At 37.9% G+C, this 18,957-nt stretch overlaps 1 protein-coding gene across 1 annotated transcript; it reads right to left on the bottom strand.

The window, feature by feature from the left end:
* Positions 1–1,451: 1,451 nt before the first annotated feature.
* On the bottom strand, positions 1,452–15,379 carry LOC139725468 (acid phosphatase type 7-like). The gene is made up of 11 exons (XM_071636545.1): positions 15,159–15,379; positions 13,807–14,004; positions 12,913–13,095; positions 10,272–10,395; positions 9,472–9,540; positions 8,803–8,917; positions 8,156–8,269; positions 7,389–7,425; positions 3,857–3,996; positions 2,951–3,085; positions 1,452–1,557 (listed from the first exon to the last, which is right to left on the bottom strand). The coding sequence occupies exons 1-11, from the start codon at positions 15,322–15,324 to the stop codon at positions 1,492–1,494; spliced, it is 1,347 nt and encodes a 448-aa protein (XP_071492646.1). The 5' UTR covers positions 15,325–15,379; the 3' UTR covers positions 1,452–1,491.
* Between the last annotated feature and the right edge of the window lie 3,578 nt (positions 15,380–18,957).

Genomic DNA, 18,957 nt, shown 5'->3' with positions numbered 1-18,957 from the left:
CCATGGCAACAATGAAAACACTGACTAGAACTATTATCTCCTTAAATCTATCTGCTCTAAAATATCAAGTGGTAGTTATTAGTTACCTCTCTCCACTTTGGAATGCATTTCCCCCCCCCCCCCCCCCTTGGTAGGAAAAATTAATTTCCAATTTCATTTAAAAGTCACCCTTTACCTTATATATAAGGCCAGTGCATCGTGCATTTTACAACAAGCACTCACTTTGCCATATCACACTTTCATACTCGCAACCAGGCTTATTTGTTCAATCACGCCTTGGTTGACAGATGAAATATGAATGTAGTTTTGCAATACACTTGTGTCATACATGGTTCAAATTATGTTCCCTTTCATACTGCCAATTCCTTTGGTACTCTGCATGGAAACTGATTTTTAAACTACTCCATAATATACAGTGATGCAAGTAAATATACACATCAGATGATCAAAATGTTTGCATATATCATTGATGCTATGTCAAAGACATACTAAGATGACTTTGAGGGTAAGGCATATATTGGGTAGATATAAAAGGAAAAAGACTGAAGAAATACATGTATCTCCTTGAAAGTGAAAGTGACTACTTAAATTGTTCACTTAAAAGCACTGCATTCATTACCACTTTTAAAAACAAACGCAAAATTTGAAATGCTTATCAATACATGCATTTTGAATTTGATAGTCCAACTTTGCGGCAGATGAGGATGCAAGATTTTTGCAATATCATTCAATAAAGACTGATTTTTAAAATTCTGTCATAGAAAATATACATCCTGACTATTATGAGGTATATGGACTCTAGGATTGCAAATTTGAGTACACAAGCATAAAGTAGTATACAAATAATGACTGCTATGAGGGGCACAGTTAAAATTATGGGCCCAAGGTGATGTGAAAACCGTAACTATGGTTTATGGTTATGGTTTTCACATCACCGAGGGCCTACATAATTTTAACTGTACCCCGAATATCAAGCAGTCATTATTTGTTTTATAAACCGAAAATATAGATTCCGAAATATAGATACCGAAAATATAGATTCTAGTCTCTTTTACAGCACTCGTAATCAACGCTGATCGACAGCGCGGCGGTCGTATCATTGGTGCCTACATGAGTGATCATCTATGTGTACAGTGTACGCGCGGGGTTCGACTGTCTCGAAACCAGTCCACTAGTCTCTTTTACAGCACCGGCGGTCGTATCATTGGTGCGTACATTATGAGCGATCTATGTGTACGGGGTCGCGACTGTCTCCAAACCTATTTACTAACTGTGCCCAGGCCCCGGTCACAGTAACTCAAAAACAGGGCACAGCTATTTTCATGACTCCCCTTTTAACCAATCAGATGAGAGGATTCTAGAAATGAGGTATATAATAGTGTACAATGCATGAGGATAAACTTAAGCTCACGCCAACTCATTCATCACTAAAATAGAAGTCTGTCAACTCCCTTGATTTGTTCTGTCGCATGATTAATTGAAGGGCTCCCTCTACAGCCAGGCTTCAGGTCCATGTTTGTCCTTGATGAGTGTGAATTGATCGATGACAGCACCATCCTGTATTAACAGTTCACATGAGTTGATATCAACCATTTAGCTCAAATCTTCCAATCAATTAGATTTTTCAACACAAAACAACCATTTGTAATGGCTTTAAATCATACTAAATTGTGCTAGTATTAGACATTTAGATCATGCAAAAGGCAAATAATTCTTATTTTGAAATTAGAATTTAACATTAAAATATTAATACATATCTTATTTGCATTTTTTGACATGTGATACATACTGACAAATCTAAATGTACACAGACAGACCAAAGCTTAGCACAAATCTACCATCTCTGTAGGTACATGCACATATACACACATACAAGTCAGTTTGTAGACTTGTACACTACAATTGACTCAGTTTTGACATCTTTACAAACAAGCTCAAAATGCATGAAATGCAGAAAGGAGACATTACAATAAATAATTGATGTAACTTTCTTGGACATTCAGTAAGACAAAACAGATATTGATTTTCTTTTAGTTTCTTAGAAATTATCTAACAATTTCACTTGAAATGGAAACACCTCCCTCCCGAGCCTTTGTCCTTTCTTGACTTCATAAATTCGCCATCTTCTTCAATTCCAATGTGTTTCTGAAAAACTGTCATTTTGTCCATCCCTTTCTTTTAACCCATTCCTTCCGCAAATTCTCCAAGATCCTCCAATGCCCCCAAATGAGATTCTTTTTGCCCATCGACAGAGAAAGGACATGTTGGTAATTCACATGTGCGAAAGCAGTCAAGCAGTACATGTACCTCCTTTTCACGGTCAAATGCTTGGGCCATCGAACAATGGAAATATTGATCGAGTGTGAGGTATGAATAGAGCGGGCACTGATGGGTTCACAGAATATTTTGTTATACACAAAACAATCGAGGCCCGAATGAGGTCAGCGATAACTGAAATCTACTGATCTAAGCCTTGATTGCTATTTACATCTTCATACGAGTTTCAGAGTAAAACAAGCACAAACTACATTGGTAAAAGGGTAAATAATACTGTGATATACACTGTTTTCCTACAAAAAGAAAACAAAAGCTGATAGAAGGAGCTCTAATTTTTCTATCAAAGCCATTTTTCAGGGCAGTATAGGAAAAATAAACATGAATTTAGGCCACGAATGCAGGCACTCTTGTCTACATTTTGGGAACCTGGCATGTTCCCTTATATCAGTTGCCTTCACGGGAGCCTGGTTTACCAGGTTCCCATAAGGAACGAGTTAATATAATTTTATTTTTTCCACTTCCTTATTATGTAACCTGCATATCATCATCCCATGCATCACTCTATCCTATCCTCCCAACTGCTTTCTTGCTCATACCTTATAATCACATTCTCTTCTTCATTATCCCACTTTGGTCACTTTCTCACTCTCACCATTTATCATGAAACTCTCACCTTCTCATCAGACACCTGCTCAAAGTTGATGTGCGTCGAGTTGATGATCTTCATTCGTGTGTAGCCATAGTCGTCAGATCTGAAGGCATCCCATGGTTCTATGTGCCCAAATGTGTCATGCTTCTCTCGACAGCCCTGTTCAGACACAAAATTCCAATACTACTTATTTGAGGGGAAAAAAATGTTAGAAATTGAAGGCTGACTACTTGAGCATCATCAGTATGAGGCTGTTTCGTTTTAATATACTGTAAAACATGATAATTCTCGCGAATTGGAGCCGACAGCCCTTTTCATGGCATGAAATTTTCGCGAATTGCCACTGATGTTCAATGCATGTAGTGTAGACAAAAACTTTCGCGTGCATTTTAATTTTGCGAATTTTGGCGCTCGCGAAATTCGCGAAATTAAGATGCATGCGAAAATTTCTCGTTTTACAGTATCCTTCTGGCATTCCCGGTAATCTAGAATGTATTTACTGGATAACTCTGCTATCACTTTGACACATTCAAATGAGTAAGCACGATTCTCTGCAAGTGCTTGGATCTTAATTCCTTTATAGATAACGAAAAATTACTAGAAATGGTAAAAGGCATTGTCAAATTCCACTACAGACACATGCTTATACACTCTCTCTCTCTTTCTCTTCCTTCTTTTAAATCTCTTTCTCTATCTCCCTATCTTTCCTTTTTTTCTCTCTCTCTCTTTCTTACTCTTAACCTTTCTCATCTCTCTCAAGCTATCTCTATCTTTCTATTTTTATATCTTTCTATTTCCTCTTTCTCCATCTCTCCCAAACACACACACACACACACACACACACACACACACACACACACTCAAGTCACACATAGATAAAATGTATACTAGCAGTAAATGATGTCAAGAGAAGAAGGCCATGGAACTCACTGCAGATCCAGTGACAATGTGCACAGGGGCTTTAGGGTTCGTGTAGGGCTCGCTCACACTGCCGTTATACACCGTCCTGTTGTACAGGGGCCACATGCGTTCGTAACTATGCTCATGGGCCCAGAACTCCACATCCACTCCTGTTGAAAGATTAAAATAATGTGTGGTTCCAGAAGCATACACTATCTGAAGGCCGAGTTGCATCAACAATTACTAAATTCCCTCCACTTGCTAAGCAAATAGACACAGCTGCACACTAACCCATTTTTTCTACTGGTCCAACCTGTTTTTGTCGGACTAGTAGATACCCAGTTTCTCCATTTTTTACTGGTCCAAACCTAAAATTTATTGGTCCTGGGCCCTGTTTCATAAAGCTGTTCGTAAAGTTACGAACAGCTTACGAGCGACTGGTGATCAGTTCTGATGTGCTGTACTTATCAGAATTTCCATAATTCAGCACAAGAACTGATCACCAGTCGCTCGTAAGTCACTTGTAACTTTACGAGCAGCTTTATGAAACACCCCCCTGGTCTTTTTTTTTTGACTGGCCCTGATAATGTTATTATCATATTCTTTCTTTTTTTTACTGGTCATGTTGGACCAGTAAACCTGGCAATTCCTGAAGTTACTGGCCCGACAGAGATTTTTACTGGTCTGGACCGTCGGACCGGTGCCAGAGTTATGTGTTAAATTAGAAATATTACAAAACTAGAAATATCGCTATGGCGACTGGTATGCCTCCGCCATAATGCATGATTCTCCTTATAGGTCCATACAGTAGTTCATGTAAACAATGTGTGACTATATTTTCAAAAAATTGGCAAAATATTAAAATGACATGTTTGTTACAAATGTGTTGAATGTTGACCTTCCTTGACCTAGGTTTAATTGGATGAATGGGAGAGCATGAATTTGGGGATTTAAGGACTTAAACTTGCCTTTGACCCTTTCATAAGCTTATGCATTGAGTAATTTTCAAGGTATAAAGAAAAAGTGCAATATCTGTATTGAATAGTAAATTGTTACCATCTTCATCTGGCCTTTGACCCTAAAATTCATAAGAGAATAACTGTCAGGCAGAACATGCATAAATGTGTGCTAAGTTTCAAGATAGCTTGAGCCACTTCCGAGATACGGAGGAAGAAGTAAGTTCAGCTTGATCTTTGACCTTTTGACCTTTGAACTAACTGGGAAAAAAAAAACTTCCCAGAGAATCTCTATTGGGTTATACATGCATACACCAAGTTAAAAAAAATAATCCTGCTGGCATTGCATAAATATGAGGGAATTAAAAATTTTGAAGTGTTGCCCTTGACCTTTGACTCATGACCTTTGACCCCATGAACCCCAAATTCCATAGCTAATCTCTGCCAGTCACTACATGCATATATACTATGTTCCATGAAGATACCTTGAACAATTCCAAGATACGGAGAAAAAAGTGAAATTTTAACATTTTTACTTGACCTTTTGACCTTTAACCTCATGACCCCAAACTTTCACCAGAGAATCTTAACTTGGTAATACATGTATACACTAAGTTTCAAGAAAATATCTTCAGGCATTACATAGATATGGGGAAAATAGTGAAATTTTACACATTTGACCTTGACCTTTTGACCTTTGACCTTGAGCATGTGCACCCAAAAGTTGATAGGCACAACTTCATCCCCTAATCGAAGGCATGCCAAGTTTCATTAGGATACCTCAAAAGGTTTTTTAGTTACGTTGTCCACAAAATTCATTACGGACGGACGGAAGGACCGACGGACGGAAGGAAGGACGGACGGAAGGACGGACGGACAACCCGAAAACATAATGCCTCTGGCACCACTTCGTGGCGGAGGCATAAAAAAAACAGACTTCAAGAATCAAGGATGCCTGTTTCTCTCCTAACCCTTTGTGTACCTTGAGTGCAGATAAACACACAAAACCCCATAGTATACGCACACTGTCCAAAGTCCCTGGCACTGTAAGGGTGAATAGATACATTATTCTGTGATATTTAAATCTGTACATCATTACTCCACAACCTCCGAGAGCTTGCTCCACCTTGGAAACTACAGACAACTAATGTGACATTGGATCAAGGTTGTATACGATGCTTTCTCACACTACTAGACCATCACATGATGAATGTTTACACTGTGACTGATCTTGTATAAACGCTCCTCTCAGGTAAAGCCATCCAAGTGCAAAACGGAATACTTCACTAAACACCAAATGGCTCCTCTCTAAGCTAATCAAGCTGCAATTTCTACATACATGTAGGAACAGGTTTCAGCAAGTTGTATCCTTTCTGGTTATGCCACATAACTAAAGAGAAAATATACATCAAAGAAATACAAATAAATAAGGAAAGGGTGGACCAGTATAAGTTGATAATTTACAGTGCTGTGGCCATTCTCAGAATGGGACGTCCAACATAATAGAACTCTGAATGAATTTGATGTATTATCCTTTATCATATCCATTCATGTGCTCTTAGAATGCAATAATGTCACATTTGTGTATGTGTGTAATCATGAAAAATGTTTCAATATCTATTCCATTGTGATACTTCTTATGCCAAATTTCACATATCCCATTTCTAGTTCAAATTGTACATTATCCTATATCCTGTAATATCTTCCTCAGTATGACTGCAAATGGAAGAGAAAATTTCTCCCTCATTCGCATGGAACATGTTATGAGAATATTATTCTGATATCAAAACACTTTGGCCTAATTAGTTAAACAACTTGATTATGCATGTACATGAAATACACAGCTAACAAGATAGAATATCCAAAAAAAAAAAATGATAAGCAAGGTACATCAAAGTCTAAAATACATTATCAGTCAACAGAATGTATTTCATATCATTCAATTTGAAACAGTTATCCTAATAATCTTTCTAATGGACAGATAAGGAAGATACAATCTTATTTTCCTGGACTGTGATATTAACACAGTAGGTTCATCTCAGATTTATCTGTTGATAGTGAGTCATTATTTTTTTTTTTATCTTGGTTGAAGTCCACCAGATTGAACTCTGGCCAGCAGGTCCATGATTACTGATACTGAACTAGCATGTCAAGAAGTTGTGAAACAACTCAAAAAACATTTGTAAGAGCACAAAACAAACATAATTATTGTATTGTATAAATGTGAATTCACTGCATATCTATTTCCCAGCCAACAATGGCAACTACATAAGTGTAAACATCTAATCCCTCATGTCACCGAATATATCTTTTTTTTCAACAGGTTTTACTATGCTTATTTTCTAAGTTATTCATATCATGAGATGATACTAACAAGATAGCGCTTGATATTATTTCGCTAGCATTTCTCCCAGCACCAGCCATAAATCAAATTCAAATGAAATTGAAATTTCATTCTAGTTGATCAAATAAAGTTTGCATTGTAAACACGAATGGCCTTGAGGCATTCTTTGTATCCCTGAATGTACGTCCTATCCTAGCCGATTTCCACAGATACAAACTCTGAAAGCTTTGTTGCTGTAGCTATATGTATTTGAAGAACTCACCATTTTGGTAGAAGATATCTTCAAAGGCCTTCCGGATCTGGTTGGATTAAAAAACAGACAGGAAGTGAAAGCGCAAAGTTAATGATAAAACTTTGAAAGAATTTGGATCTTGAAAGAAAGAGAGTAAAAATGAGTAGCTTGGGATCGGGCAAGATTAACCAATAGAAAAGCAGTACCCCCATCCAACTTCATAAAAGAAGGAAATATATGCTGTAGTGCATATATGTATTACCATTGAGTGGACAGAATTATGTGAACTCATTCCAACTTAATTCAGGCACTTTCACCATGTCTTTCATTATGTTGTGTCAATTGTACGTTGGCTGCCCACAATCAGTGATTTTAGGAGATTTTGACCACTTTCTTTTAATTGCAGAATTGGAACAGTGCATTTTTTTCAAATGTAAGCCAAAAATCATACTAATTCTAACATCAGCAGAAAACAATTATGCAAATCTTTCAAATCCTGCAGTTCAAAAGAAAATGGTCAAAATACCCTTAAACACCTTATGCAGGCAGCCAATGTTCGTATTTCCTGCAGGTTCTTATATAATTACATGCACCTTTTATAGCTACAAAAAGAAGAACAATCAAAATGGGCTTTGGCACAAATCCAAACAGCCTACCATATTTCCTATCTTTAAAAATTAGCAGCAGAGTCATCTCAACCTTAACTATTTTGCAGTCATCTTCATAAAGATAGATACAAGAATTATTTTACACTGGAGAACAAGAGCAAATATATGAGAGCATAAAAACTGACTTACGATGCTTTCATTCCCAGTACAATCATCAGCGTCTTCATTAGTGCAGTAGGCTGGACGATGACCCATAGTGATGATCCATGGTCGGACAGCACGGTTCTCTGGTTTACTCGCTTCCTGTAATGATAGGGATGACCATCAACTACCTGATATCCTACAATGGCATGACTCATAACAAACAGTCAAATGCCATCAGTAGTGGTAAAATCTATGGCATAGGCAAATTGGTTCCAATAGGATAGAAAAGTTGCACTCGATTTTACAGCTACTTGCATTAATGTTGTTGGGTTTTTTTCTCCATGTTTCCACTGAGAACGTTTCAAAGCCACGAAGCATGAAGTCATTAAGAGCAAGCAAGTAAATATGAGGACTGCCAGAAAGCTCAATAAATGATCTGTGTCATTAGAAATGACATGTAGGAACTAGCCTTCTTTTCCGTAATAACACACAGCAAGCATGTGATCTCATTCACAGACAGTAATAGCAAAAAGGAAACCTCTGTAACTACAAACTCTCAACAAAGCCAAATTCCTACTTCCTTATAATATTCTTAGTCTTTACTATGAATCTTTAAACAACAAAAAGGGTATGACAAATATTCATATTTGACAGTTACGGTAACAAAAAAATAATTCACAGATAAAACTTACCTCCAGATCTTTCTCCAGCCATGACAACTGCTCAAATATCTGATGGAACCCAAACTCAAGAAAGAAGTAAACCTCAGTAGAGAGGGAGACAATATGCGCTGGGCCAATGTTCCAGCTATATCATTGACATGAAGAAAACACATGATGCATGGTCAAGAGAAACAAAGATACAAGTATCCTTCACAAACTGTAATCCATAGTATCTTGAATTTGTCACTCATCTTAATCACACAATTGTGCTTTCGCTTGCTCAGAAATGCTATGCAACCAAAGGAAAACTGATCAGAAATATTTTCACATAAGGAACATGTTTGATTTGTATGGAAGAATCAGCTTTTGCTGAGTATGCTAAGTCAAATGATAGCTTTCATATGTTTTGATCTGATCACATTACAAAATTCTTCTTTATTCTTTTTTTCTTTTTTTCTTTTTGTTTTGATGGGTTCCTAAAGAGGAAAGTAAAGCTTGTGATTCTATTCAGCAATGTGCAAAAGCAGCATAACATTCATGAATTGTAACAAACATGGTATCAAACAATAATTTCAAGCATAAAAAAGTTCACAAGTACTGCAAAAGGATTCGCATAACATAAAAACTCTGAATTTCCCTAAATACTCTTCTACTTGGGCTTGGGCTTTGGTGAGTGAAACATGATATAAATTCACTGACCTGTACCACAGGTTCTCGCTCTTCTCATAGTTGGGCATGGTGAAGCGATTCTTGTAGTTTGAAAAGTTGCTGAAACATGGAGGAGAAAATCCACATTGTTAGTCTTCTACCATATTTGCTAATAGTCTGCATCTTAAGAATAAAAAATGTACATTAGGATTCTTTTTTCATTTGATACCAGGTACTCATCTGATCATTTGTATTTCTTAAGCTGCTGATTTTCAAAAGATCAATCAGTCTGTTGTAGCACTTATTACAATCAAATTAAAACACATACAAGTGTAGCAGTTTTCATATAAGTCTCTGAAACATAACATAACTGGTATGTTTAGATATATATTCAGTGTACATCTAGACACTTGACATGATTTACAGTCTCTCACAAAAAATAGTATGACAGAATATGCAAGTAAACAAGCATGCATGTAAACAAGCACGTGATAAGATCATGGCACAGTAGGACTGGGCTACCTTGGTGACACAAGCAGCATTAGGCTTATCTCAAAGCTTTATTCATTTTTTTTTTCAAGCAATCTATGTATGCCCAGCAGCACTGAGTGGCTGATGCAGCAGCAGACTTGGATAGAAAAATAGCTTTGTACACACATACACAGACATTGTGTTTTTTCTGATCTTTATTTTTTGTTTGATTGACTAGGACAATGTCCTGGTATAATCACACACACTTCATCCAACATTACAAAAACCATTACATTTCTTGCTTTGGGTTCAATATCTCAACTCTTGGCACAGAGACTATCCTTCAACTACGCAGTGAAACTTCCCTATTGTGAACTTACTAATGGTACTCATGGTTTCCGGGGCAGGTCATATAAGGAAGATATCCTGCCACTGGCTGGATCTGACGCATGAAGCTGTCTCCAGTTTCAGCGTTGTTGTCTGCGAAGTCGTAGGCAAAGTCTCCTGAAATGAGTAAAACAAGAGTTTGAAGGATGAGACTGGGAGAGAGACCAATAGGTGGAGAAAGAAGTAAGAGCACATGATGATGACGATGACGATGACGATGATGACGATGATGATGGTGACGGTGACGATGATGATGACGATGATGATGATGATGATGATGGTGACAATGACGATGATGATATGATGATGATGATGATGATGATGATGATGATGACGATGATGACGATGATGACGATGATGATGATGATGATGATGATGATGATGATGATGATGATTAACAGCATTGGTATGGCACCATAAAACTGTTTAAAAACATTCACAGGTGCAGACTCCTCCAAGAGAGTTAGCAATTAAAGGCATGGTGTGTGAGTCTTGAGAGAGGCTTTGAAGTGCTCCAACTTGTCAATTTCACAGAGAAATAATGTCAATAGAGTCTTCAAGTATACAATCATTCACAAGTCTTGTTTGCATCAAAGATTAAGATCAACACGTTAATATATCAGTTGGAAGCAGGTTTTCTCACTCTCAATATGTATAAGAATAAGTTTATTTGTTGTGAAATTGTTTATATTGATGGGTTATTCACTCGGGGCTAAACTGACATGGTTTATGAATATATCGAAAAGGTACCGATGGCGAAGTTTCACGAAATTCCTCCAAACTCAGTATAAATACACGTGAGTATTTGCTGCAACTAAAATCAACTTCTGTGTGTTATTGTATGTGGGTGTTTTGTCTTGGCATTTAGCTACGTCACCTACTTCTCTCCCTTACAAATATTTCTCCACTGACAAACACCTTTCCTTTTTCTAGATGGGGAAGGGGGTTGTGTAGGTGGAAGAAGATTCAGTACCTACAGGTCCAAATTCACAAACCTGTCTAGGAATAGGTATGGTGATATTCTCTATAACCCTGTATGCTATGCAATCTACTGTGCATGAAATGCATACAAAGCTGGAGAGTGAGAGAATTAAAAAAAAACACACAACAAAACAAGAGAATTTCGGTGGTATGAAGTCAGATAATGCATTGAATAGGTTCTGACAAAATCTGAAAGCTTAACAAAATATGAAGAAAAAAGACTGGAAAAAGACCTATGTTGATTGGATGGCGGCAAACTCGGTCAGAATCTGTTACCATCACATATTATAATTTGTGGTGTTGATTATAAATGAATGACAAGCAACTGCTAATGTCAGCCAGAAATATGAGAGAAAGCATTCCCATATCCCATGCCTAAATGATTGAAAGACATAAATATATGCTTCCACTTCACATCTCTCAGCATTTAAAGACCCTGATTTATAGCGAGACTGAAAGTAATCAAAGTAGTAACCACGAGAAGTGCCATTATAAATCTTATTCAGAGTCTATGTACAGCCATCATGCTTTGCAAGTTTTGTCCAGTTATCAATTCCGCATGGTTGTTGATAACGATGATAAAAAACTGAAAGTGTACTTTTAATTGCATTAAATATGACGGGGTTGTCACTTCTCAAGTTTTAAATATATTGAGCACCTACAGGGCATAATAGTGTGAAGTTTGCCATTGAAACATTGACACATAAATCTATCCTTGAAACTCATTCACAGAAAGTGCTTGAGAGATGAAGAGGTGCTTAAGAAAAGAAGAGTAGGAGTGACGACACGACAGATGATATGACCATAAAAAGAGTAGGAAAGTGTCTTGATACATACTTTATTATATAAACAATTTTCTGCAATTCACATTTAGTGAATTAAGCCCATTACTCAACCTGTCCAACAATGATAGGCATGCAACAAACAAGTAAAAGATCAACACCTAGCAGTGATCTGTACTTTACAAGCACTTAGAAAGTTAATCAAATCATATGGATTATGAAGATAACCTTAGTATTTCAGTTATGCAACTAATGGAGGGAATTTTTATATATTAATCATGTGTCATAATCAAATCTTAACAAATGAAAACTCACTGTCAAATAAAAATTGCAAAGGCTATCAAGGCCAAAGTTGTTTGACCCCCTATGTCTAGATGACAGGCTGGTTTAATCAACCAATACAGGGGGCAGCATTTAGTGGTCAAGACACGTCACTGTTTTTTCTCCAGACATGAGCTTGTCTGGTTTTAATGGTAATGAAGGATACTAGGACACTATTAAGTGGTGCTAGGCGTGGTTATCGTCCACATTCAATATGTTGCATAGCATTGCTTTGTAAAAGAGATATCAACATCCTGTCCACGTGTGTGATACAGTTTGGGGAGTGGAAATCTCATGCAATTTATATAGCTGTAGGAAAAGCACCAGAAGGGGAGAGAACTAGCTTCCAGAGAGCTTAGGCCCATCATCAAGTTGGCATTGGCATACTCAAAACTGGAATGTGTCATAATGTCTGTGTACAGCAATACTGTCATTAAACTTAAATACTTAGACAGTATATCCTCTGTTCTTGCCCTTTCGGTTGTCTCGGAGTTCCTTATACATTGGCCTAAAACAGAAATCAAGGCTGCATAGATTATGCCACACTCACCGACATGTAGAATGGCATCATACATGCCAGCCTGAGTCTCCTTCTGAAGACGACCAAGGGATCGTGCGTTCTCGTTGCCCATGTCACCGAAAACGGCAAATTGTGGCGACCAGTCGGTACCAGCTGTGATGGCATTGAAGGCAAAGAGATCACTCCATCCATCCTCACTCCCACAGTGGTAGGCTGCAGACAAAGATGCCAAAAAAAAAAATCAAAACTGGTGGAAGATTTGCTGCACACTGGCACTGACCGGATGGTTCAGGACCATTAAAAAAAAAAAATGGTTTAGTGTGCAGCCCTGAATTAAGGAACAAAATGTCAAATTTTAAGCAAAACATAGAACATTAGCAGAGCAAGCATATATAATACCAACACAAAATCCATACTCATCTCTTAAATGATAGCATCTGCAAACATTGACATCATGAAGTTGACTTAATGAGATCAGTTTAATGATAAATGTGGAAAACAATCATATCTTTATCCTTGAGTCTTCAATTAAGTTCCATCTTCCAGCTTATATACTGCATAGACAAACACTAAGTCCTTCATCTAAAGAGTAAAATTGAGTCTTTATTTCTATTCAATCTATTCAATTTTAATATCAATAGGGTATCGCATGGACTAAACCTAATTCTTTCAATTTGAATAGCAAAACTGAGTCAAAGGTCCAATGATACTATTCAAAGGGTAATATGTTATGTTACTAGTAATAGTAACAGACATTATATGTGCAACTGTGCAGTTGGCTTATCTCCTTTTTTGGGATTTCTCCAGGCAAAATCTCTCATTAAGCAGGAGCATTACATACAGCAAAAACATTTCTTTATTATACGGACAGAAGGGCTCTCCTAAACTTGATTTAAGGATTCAGCCATCTGTTCGTAATCTTACTGTATTGCTCCCCCGGCTTGAGTCCAGTCAGCTTCACTCGGTGGATGTACTGTGTGTGCTTCAGTTCTCCTCCATCCACAAATTTTGTAGCCGTTCCCATGGCGACCAGTGAGAGTTTTCCTGCCAGGCCGAACTCCACAGTCGACGTGTTTGTTGGGGAAAAGGTGCTCCAAGTCACCATCATTTCAGTGATGTTGCCTGTTTGACAAGGTATCGGAACGAGAGCAGGACAGGCCCTGCTGATTTCACTCCTTTCAATACTTACAAGTCATGCCTAAGCTCAGAATGCAGCTTTCAAAATACTGTACAAGTGGAAATTTTCGCGGTGTTGAAATTTCCGCGCATTTCACGCAACCAGAAACTAGTGCAAAAACAAAAGCACACGAATATTTTCACATGCCATATGTTCCAGTAGCTGATGATGCTAAACTCTTCTCACTCAGTCAAGCGCAAACAAAAATTTGTCAAGCGAAAATATCCACTTTTACAGTATGTTTCAACTGTATCAAATATAGAGTGATTCCGATCCCTGAATCCCACTTGTTTTGCTCATCTTACAGAACTTTACATTTATATCAGTGATCAAGTCTTGATTAATAACTTGCATAATTTCAATCATGAAGAACTGTCAAAAGGTTAAAAAAGTTCATAGTGGTCAGCAATGTGCACATATCAATTTATAAGTTTATAAGTGTTTCACCATCTGACTTTATCACAATCAAAGATTAGTAAATCTCTGATTATTTAGAAGAACTGCTCTAGATTGAAAAATGAGAGAGAGAGAAATTACAAATCAGATCTAATTTCATTTTCATATTGGCACACACTGCATTTATGATTTTATGATTATCTCAGTTTAGCTGTTATCACCATGATCTCAGCAAATGTGGACATTTCCTTGCATTCTTCCATCATTTGAAACAATGATAACAATAATGATAATGGTAATATAATTTGCATGTTTACAAGAAACAGACAGAAATAACATTTAGACTATTACTAATGGACAAAAAAATGCACAGCTCACATGCGTGCCTAATTACTGGAATAGGCCTTAAACAATAGCCAAAAAATAAGATACTATTTACTGCACAGAATCTCTCAATTATTCAAGACTGGGAGACAGCTAGATCAATTGCTACAACAATAGTACAAAAGTGTACAATACAATTAGATGACTACAATGACAAAGCTTCAAACTCGAGTGATGTGAAAACATCTCTACAATACAAAACAAAATGACAAAATATGATCTGGCTGTATGCAAAACGATAAAGCTTCATGCTATGTAAAGGTCGAAGTGAGTTTATAATAACATGAATTAACGCGTTGGACTCAAGAGTCAGATCTACCTGTGGCGGATATATGAATTTGTTGTGGCTGTGTATGAACGACACTTTCCCCCGTGACTGAGGTACTCGGGTTCATGTAGATCACTGCCGCTGATTCGACACGCATCACAAAGAGGAAAGTCGAAAAGGATCCGACAAGCACGGCAAAAGAAACTGCAGAATTCATTTTGTCTTCCTCTTCCCTTTTGGTAGCTAGATGTGCTAGTGCAGCGCGATCGATATCGATTACTAGTATACAGTACTCAGGTCAGCAGTCTCGCCTGCACTGCGGCGGGGGCTTCACTCCAACTGGATGGCCAAAGCTACGGAGGCAAGGGTAAGGCCCGTGGGTGCAAGTCTAGAGATGGCTGCGCTGCGCTGGCTCGATTCGGCTCCCCTTTGCGGTTGTTGTAGTTGCCGGAGGAGTCATAAAGTCATAGGTGGGAATTGGAAAGATTTTCTGCGATACCTGGACTTGAGAATAAAGTGTGGACAGGTCCTTTCACTATATTGCTGGCTGTCATCCAAAACAGGAACGCGAAATCGTAGCAGATATCTATCTAGATCGACCTACTCCGCTTGTCGTACGCCTAACTGTTTGTACGTGAACACAACAGTTTCCTACAGATCGTTACCTCATCTCTGTTTTCTACTCTGTTTCTTAGTCTTTAAAAAGCAGACTATAAACGTCTGCTTACATCTTTATTTTTCAAAATAGCATACTTTCATCGGAAACATTTCTTTGTTCATTGTAGCAAAATAATAAAAGAAAACAGTTATTATGATGCTGTATTTTGTTTTAAAAAGTAAATAAAATAACTTATAATCAAGATTGAGAGGGTCTTTTAGCAAAGTCTAGCAATGTTGTGCGAGAGCGGCTGATGGTCACATGGTTGTTGTTTGAGTTGTGTGTTGTGGTGTTGTGTCTGTGTGTGATGTGTGCATTACAGTTTGTGTTTTGTATCGCATACTGGTAATATATCATTTTGTTTTGTTTTGTTTTGTTTTGTTTGCAGCGGCGGATACGGGGGGGGGGGGGGGGGGGGGGCCGCACCGGGCGCGCGCCCCGTCAAAAGAAATAAAAAGAAAAACAATGAAATGAAACCCGGAAGTAGCAACAGAAAATATTTTTGCGCCCCCCCCCCCCCCCTTTACGGAAATTCCTGGATCCGCCCCTGCTTTGGGTGACTAAACATAGACCCGATCTGGCAGATGTACCAAATTGTGTTGTCATAGCAATTCATCGCCATGGAAAATGGCTCTAAACATCCTCACTTGGCCCAGCTGGTTCCAGACAAGGAGGTACAAAATATGCCCCTGATGTCTTGGAGGGGTGGCCACTGGCTGGTGAAGAACGCTTTGTAACGGCAACAATTAACATGTAATACAATTTTTTTTTTTTGGAAGATTGGTTCATCATCTCAATTTCATTGTTCAAAATATATTTCCATAATGTAAGCTGCTATGTATACATAGGTTAGATTTTTCTTCGTTGTCGTTTCCAGGATTGAAGCCGTGGGTTGAAATAATAATAGCTCCTGTGATAAATTAAACTTCGAAAGTGTACTCTCTTGAAAAAAATTGAGTGAAATGTTCACTCTTGAAGGAGTGAATTACAGAAAAGAGTGAAATTGGAGTGAATTTTGAGTGAAAATGTTCATTTTCACTAATTTTGGAGTGGCCTCAGGGATCATTCCTAAATCTTCGAGTGATCCCTGAGGTCAATCTAAAATGATTGAAAATGAACATTTTCACTCCAAATTCACTCCAATTTCACTCTTAATTCATTCTGTTATTCACTCCTTCAAGAGCGAACATTTTCACTCGATGTTTTTTTAAGAGAGCAGGGAGGGAGATGAGGGGGAGGAGAGGGAGACAGACAAATAAATAGACCAAGATTGAGAGACTGGGGAAAATGTACTTAGTTCGAATTAAAAAAAAAAAAACAAAACTGATCTAGTATAGAGAGATGAGTACATAGAATTGGTCATCGGTGAATCTTGGCTTGCAGCAATCAAAAGCAGATCATAGATGGCGCGCTTGCATTGTGTTTCATGTGTTTCACATTGAGTGTGTATACTATGTAATCTGTATTTTTATTTACTACATTTTTATGCCTCCGCCACGAAGTGGTGCCGGAGGCATTATGTTTTCGGGTTGTCCGTCCGTCCGTCCGTCCGTCCGTCCGTCCGTCCGTCCGTCCGTCCGTCCTTCCGTCCGTCCTTCCGTCCGTCCTTCCGTCCGTCCTTCCGTCCGTCCTTCCGTCCGTCCTTCCGTCCGTAATGAATTTTGTGGACAGCGTAACTAAAAAACCTTTTGAGGTATCCTAATGAAACTTGGCATGTATGTGTATTAGGGGGTGAAGTTGTGCCTATCAACTTTTGGGTGCACATGCTCAAGGTCAAAGGTCAAAAGTTCGAGGTCAAATACATAAAATTTCACTATTTCCACCATATCTATGCAATGCCTGAAGATGTCTTCTTGAAACTTAGTGTATACATGTATTACCCAAATTAAGATTCTCTGGTGAAAGTTTGGGGTCATGAGGTCAAAGGTCAAAAGGTCAAGTAAATATATTAAAACTTCACTTTTTTCTCCGTATCTTTGAAATTGTTCAAGGTATCTTCATGGAACATAGTATATATACATGTACTGACTGCCAGTGATTATCTAGAGAATTCAGGGTTCATGGGTCAAAGGTCAGGGGTCAAAGGTCAAGGGTAACACTTCAAAATTTTGCTATTTCCCTCATATTCATGCAATGCCAGCAGGATTATTCTTTTTTTTTACACTTGGTGTATGCATGTACATGTATAACCTAATAGAGATTCTCTTGAAGCTTTCTTTTTTCTTCTTCTTTTTTGTTTGCCTCAAAGGTCAAAAGGTCAAAGATCAAGGGAAAGTGCTGAACTAACCTTTTCCTCCATATCTCAGAAGTCGCTCAAGTTATCTTGAAACTTACTACATATTTATGCATGTTGTGCCTGACAGTGATGAATTTTAGGGTCAAAGACCAGATGAAAATGGTAACAATGAACTTTTCAATACAGAAATTGCACTTTTACTCCATACCTTGAAAATTACTCAATGCATAAACTTATGAATGAGTCAAAGTCAAGTTAAAGTCCTTAGATCCCCAAATACATGCTCTCCTATTCATCCAATTAAACCTAGGTCAAGGAAGGTGAACATTCAACACATTTGTGACAAACTTGTCATTTTAATATTTTGCCAATTTTGTCAAAATGTAAGCACACATTGTCTACATGTATAACCTATTAGGAGAATCATGCATTAGTATGGCGGAGGCATACCAGTCGCCTTAGCGACATTTCTAGTTTATTTTATACGGCACTGCTCCTTCAAATTACATGTAGGGTCCCTTTATAAAGGGACTCTACTCAAAATTAGAGTCCATTTATATATGGAAGATCTTTGCCTCCCATCAGAGATCCTTCCGATTCACATTAGAGTACCTAACTTATTAAGCTCTACCTCACATAGCAATATATTGCATTAGCACAGAGATACCATGGGATTAAACAAAATATAGGGCCTACGCATCTGTGACGGCATTTGAACTATCAACCCCATAATGTACCTTTTGAATTTAACAGTCTAGCACGTCCAGAAAGCGATCGCACATGCAAGTGACAGGTAGGCCCACCGAGTGTAGATGCCCGAGCAATAAATGATGTGTATTATATGTTTTATAAAATAATAAGATGAAAAGATGATCCTTGTCATCACTCACCCTCATCGCTATCAAATAAAACGGTCACAATCTCGATGTGAAAGTGAAAGGGAGGCAGATCCTGTA

This window comes from Diadema antillarum, unplaced genomic scaffold (assembly GCF_040938485.1).
Source record: "Diadema antillarum isolate AM-2024a unplaced genomic scaffold, OU_Dant_1.0 seq00000043_RagTag, whole genome shotgun sequence".
Classification (NCBI taxonomy): Eukaryota; Metazoa; Echinodermata; class Echinoidea; order Diadematoida; family Diadematidae; genus Diadema; species Diadema antillarum.
The sequence above is the reverse complement of the archived record's forward strand: the minus strand, read 5'-3'. Positions and strand labels throughout refer to the sequence as shown.

What these genes read in the sequence shown, in the direction of transcription:
- LOC139725468 (XM_071636545.1), bottom strand. Translation starts at nt 15,324, where the DNA reads ATGAATTCTGCAGTTTCTTTTGCCGTGCTTGTCGGATCCTTTTCGACT. An exon ending in CAAGCCGGGGGAGCAATACA is followed by an intron (nt 13,096 to 13,806) that starts GTAAGATTACGA and finishes CTTTGTCTGCAG; the next exon opens with CCTACCACTGTGGGAGTGAG. An exon ending in GGAAACCATGAGTACCATTA is followed by an intron (nt 9,541 to 10,271) that starts GTAAGTTCACAA and finishes TCCATGTTTCAG; the next exon opens with CAACTTTTCAAACTACAAGA.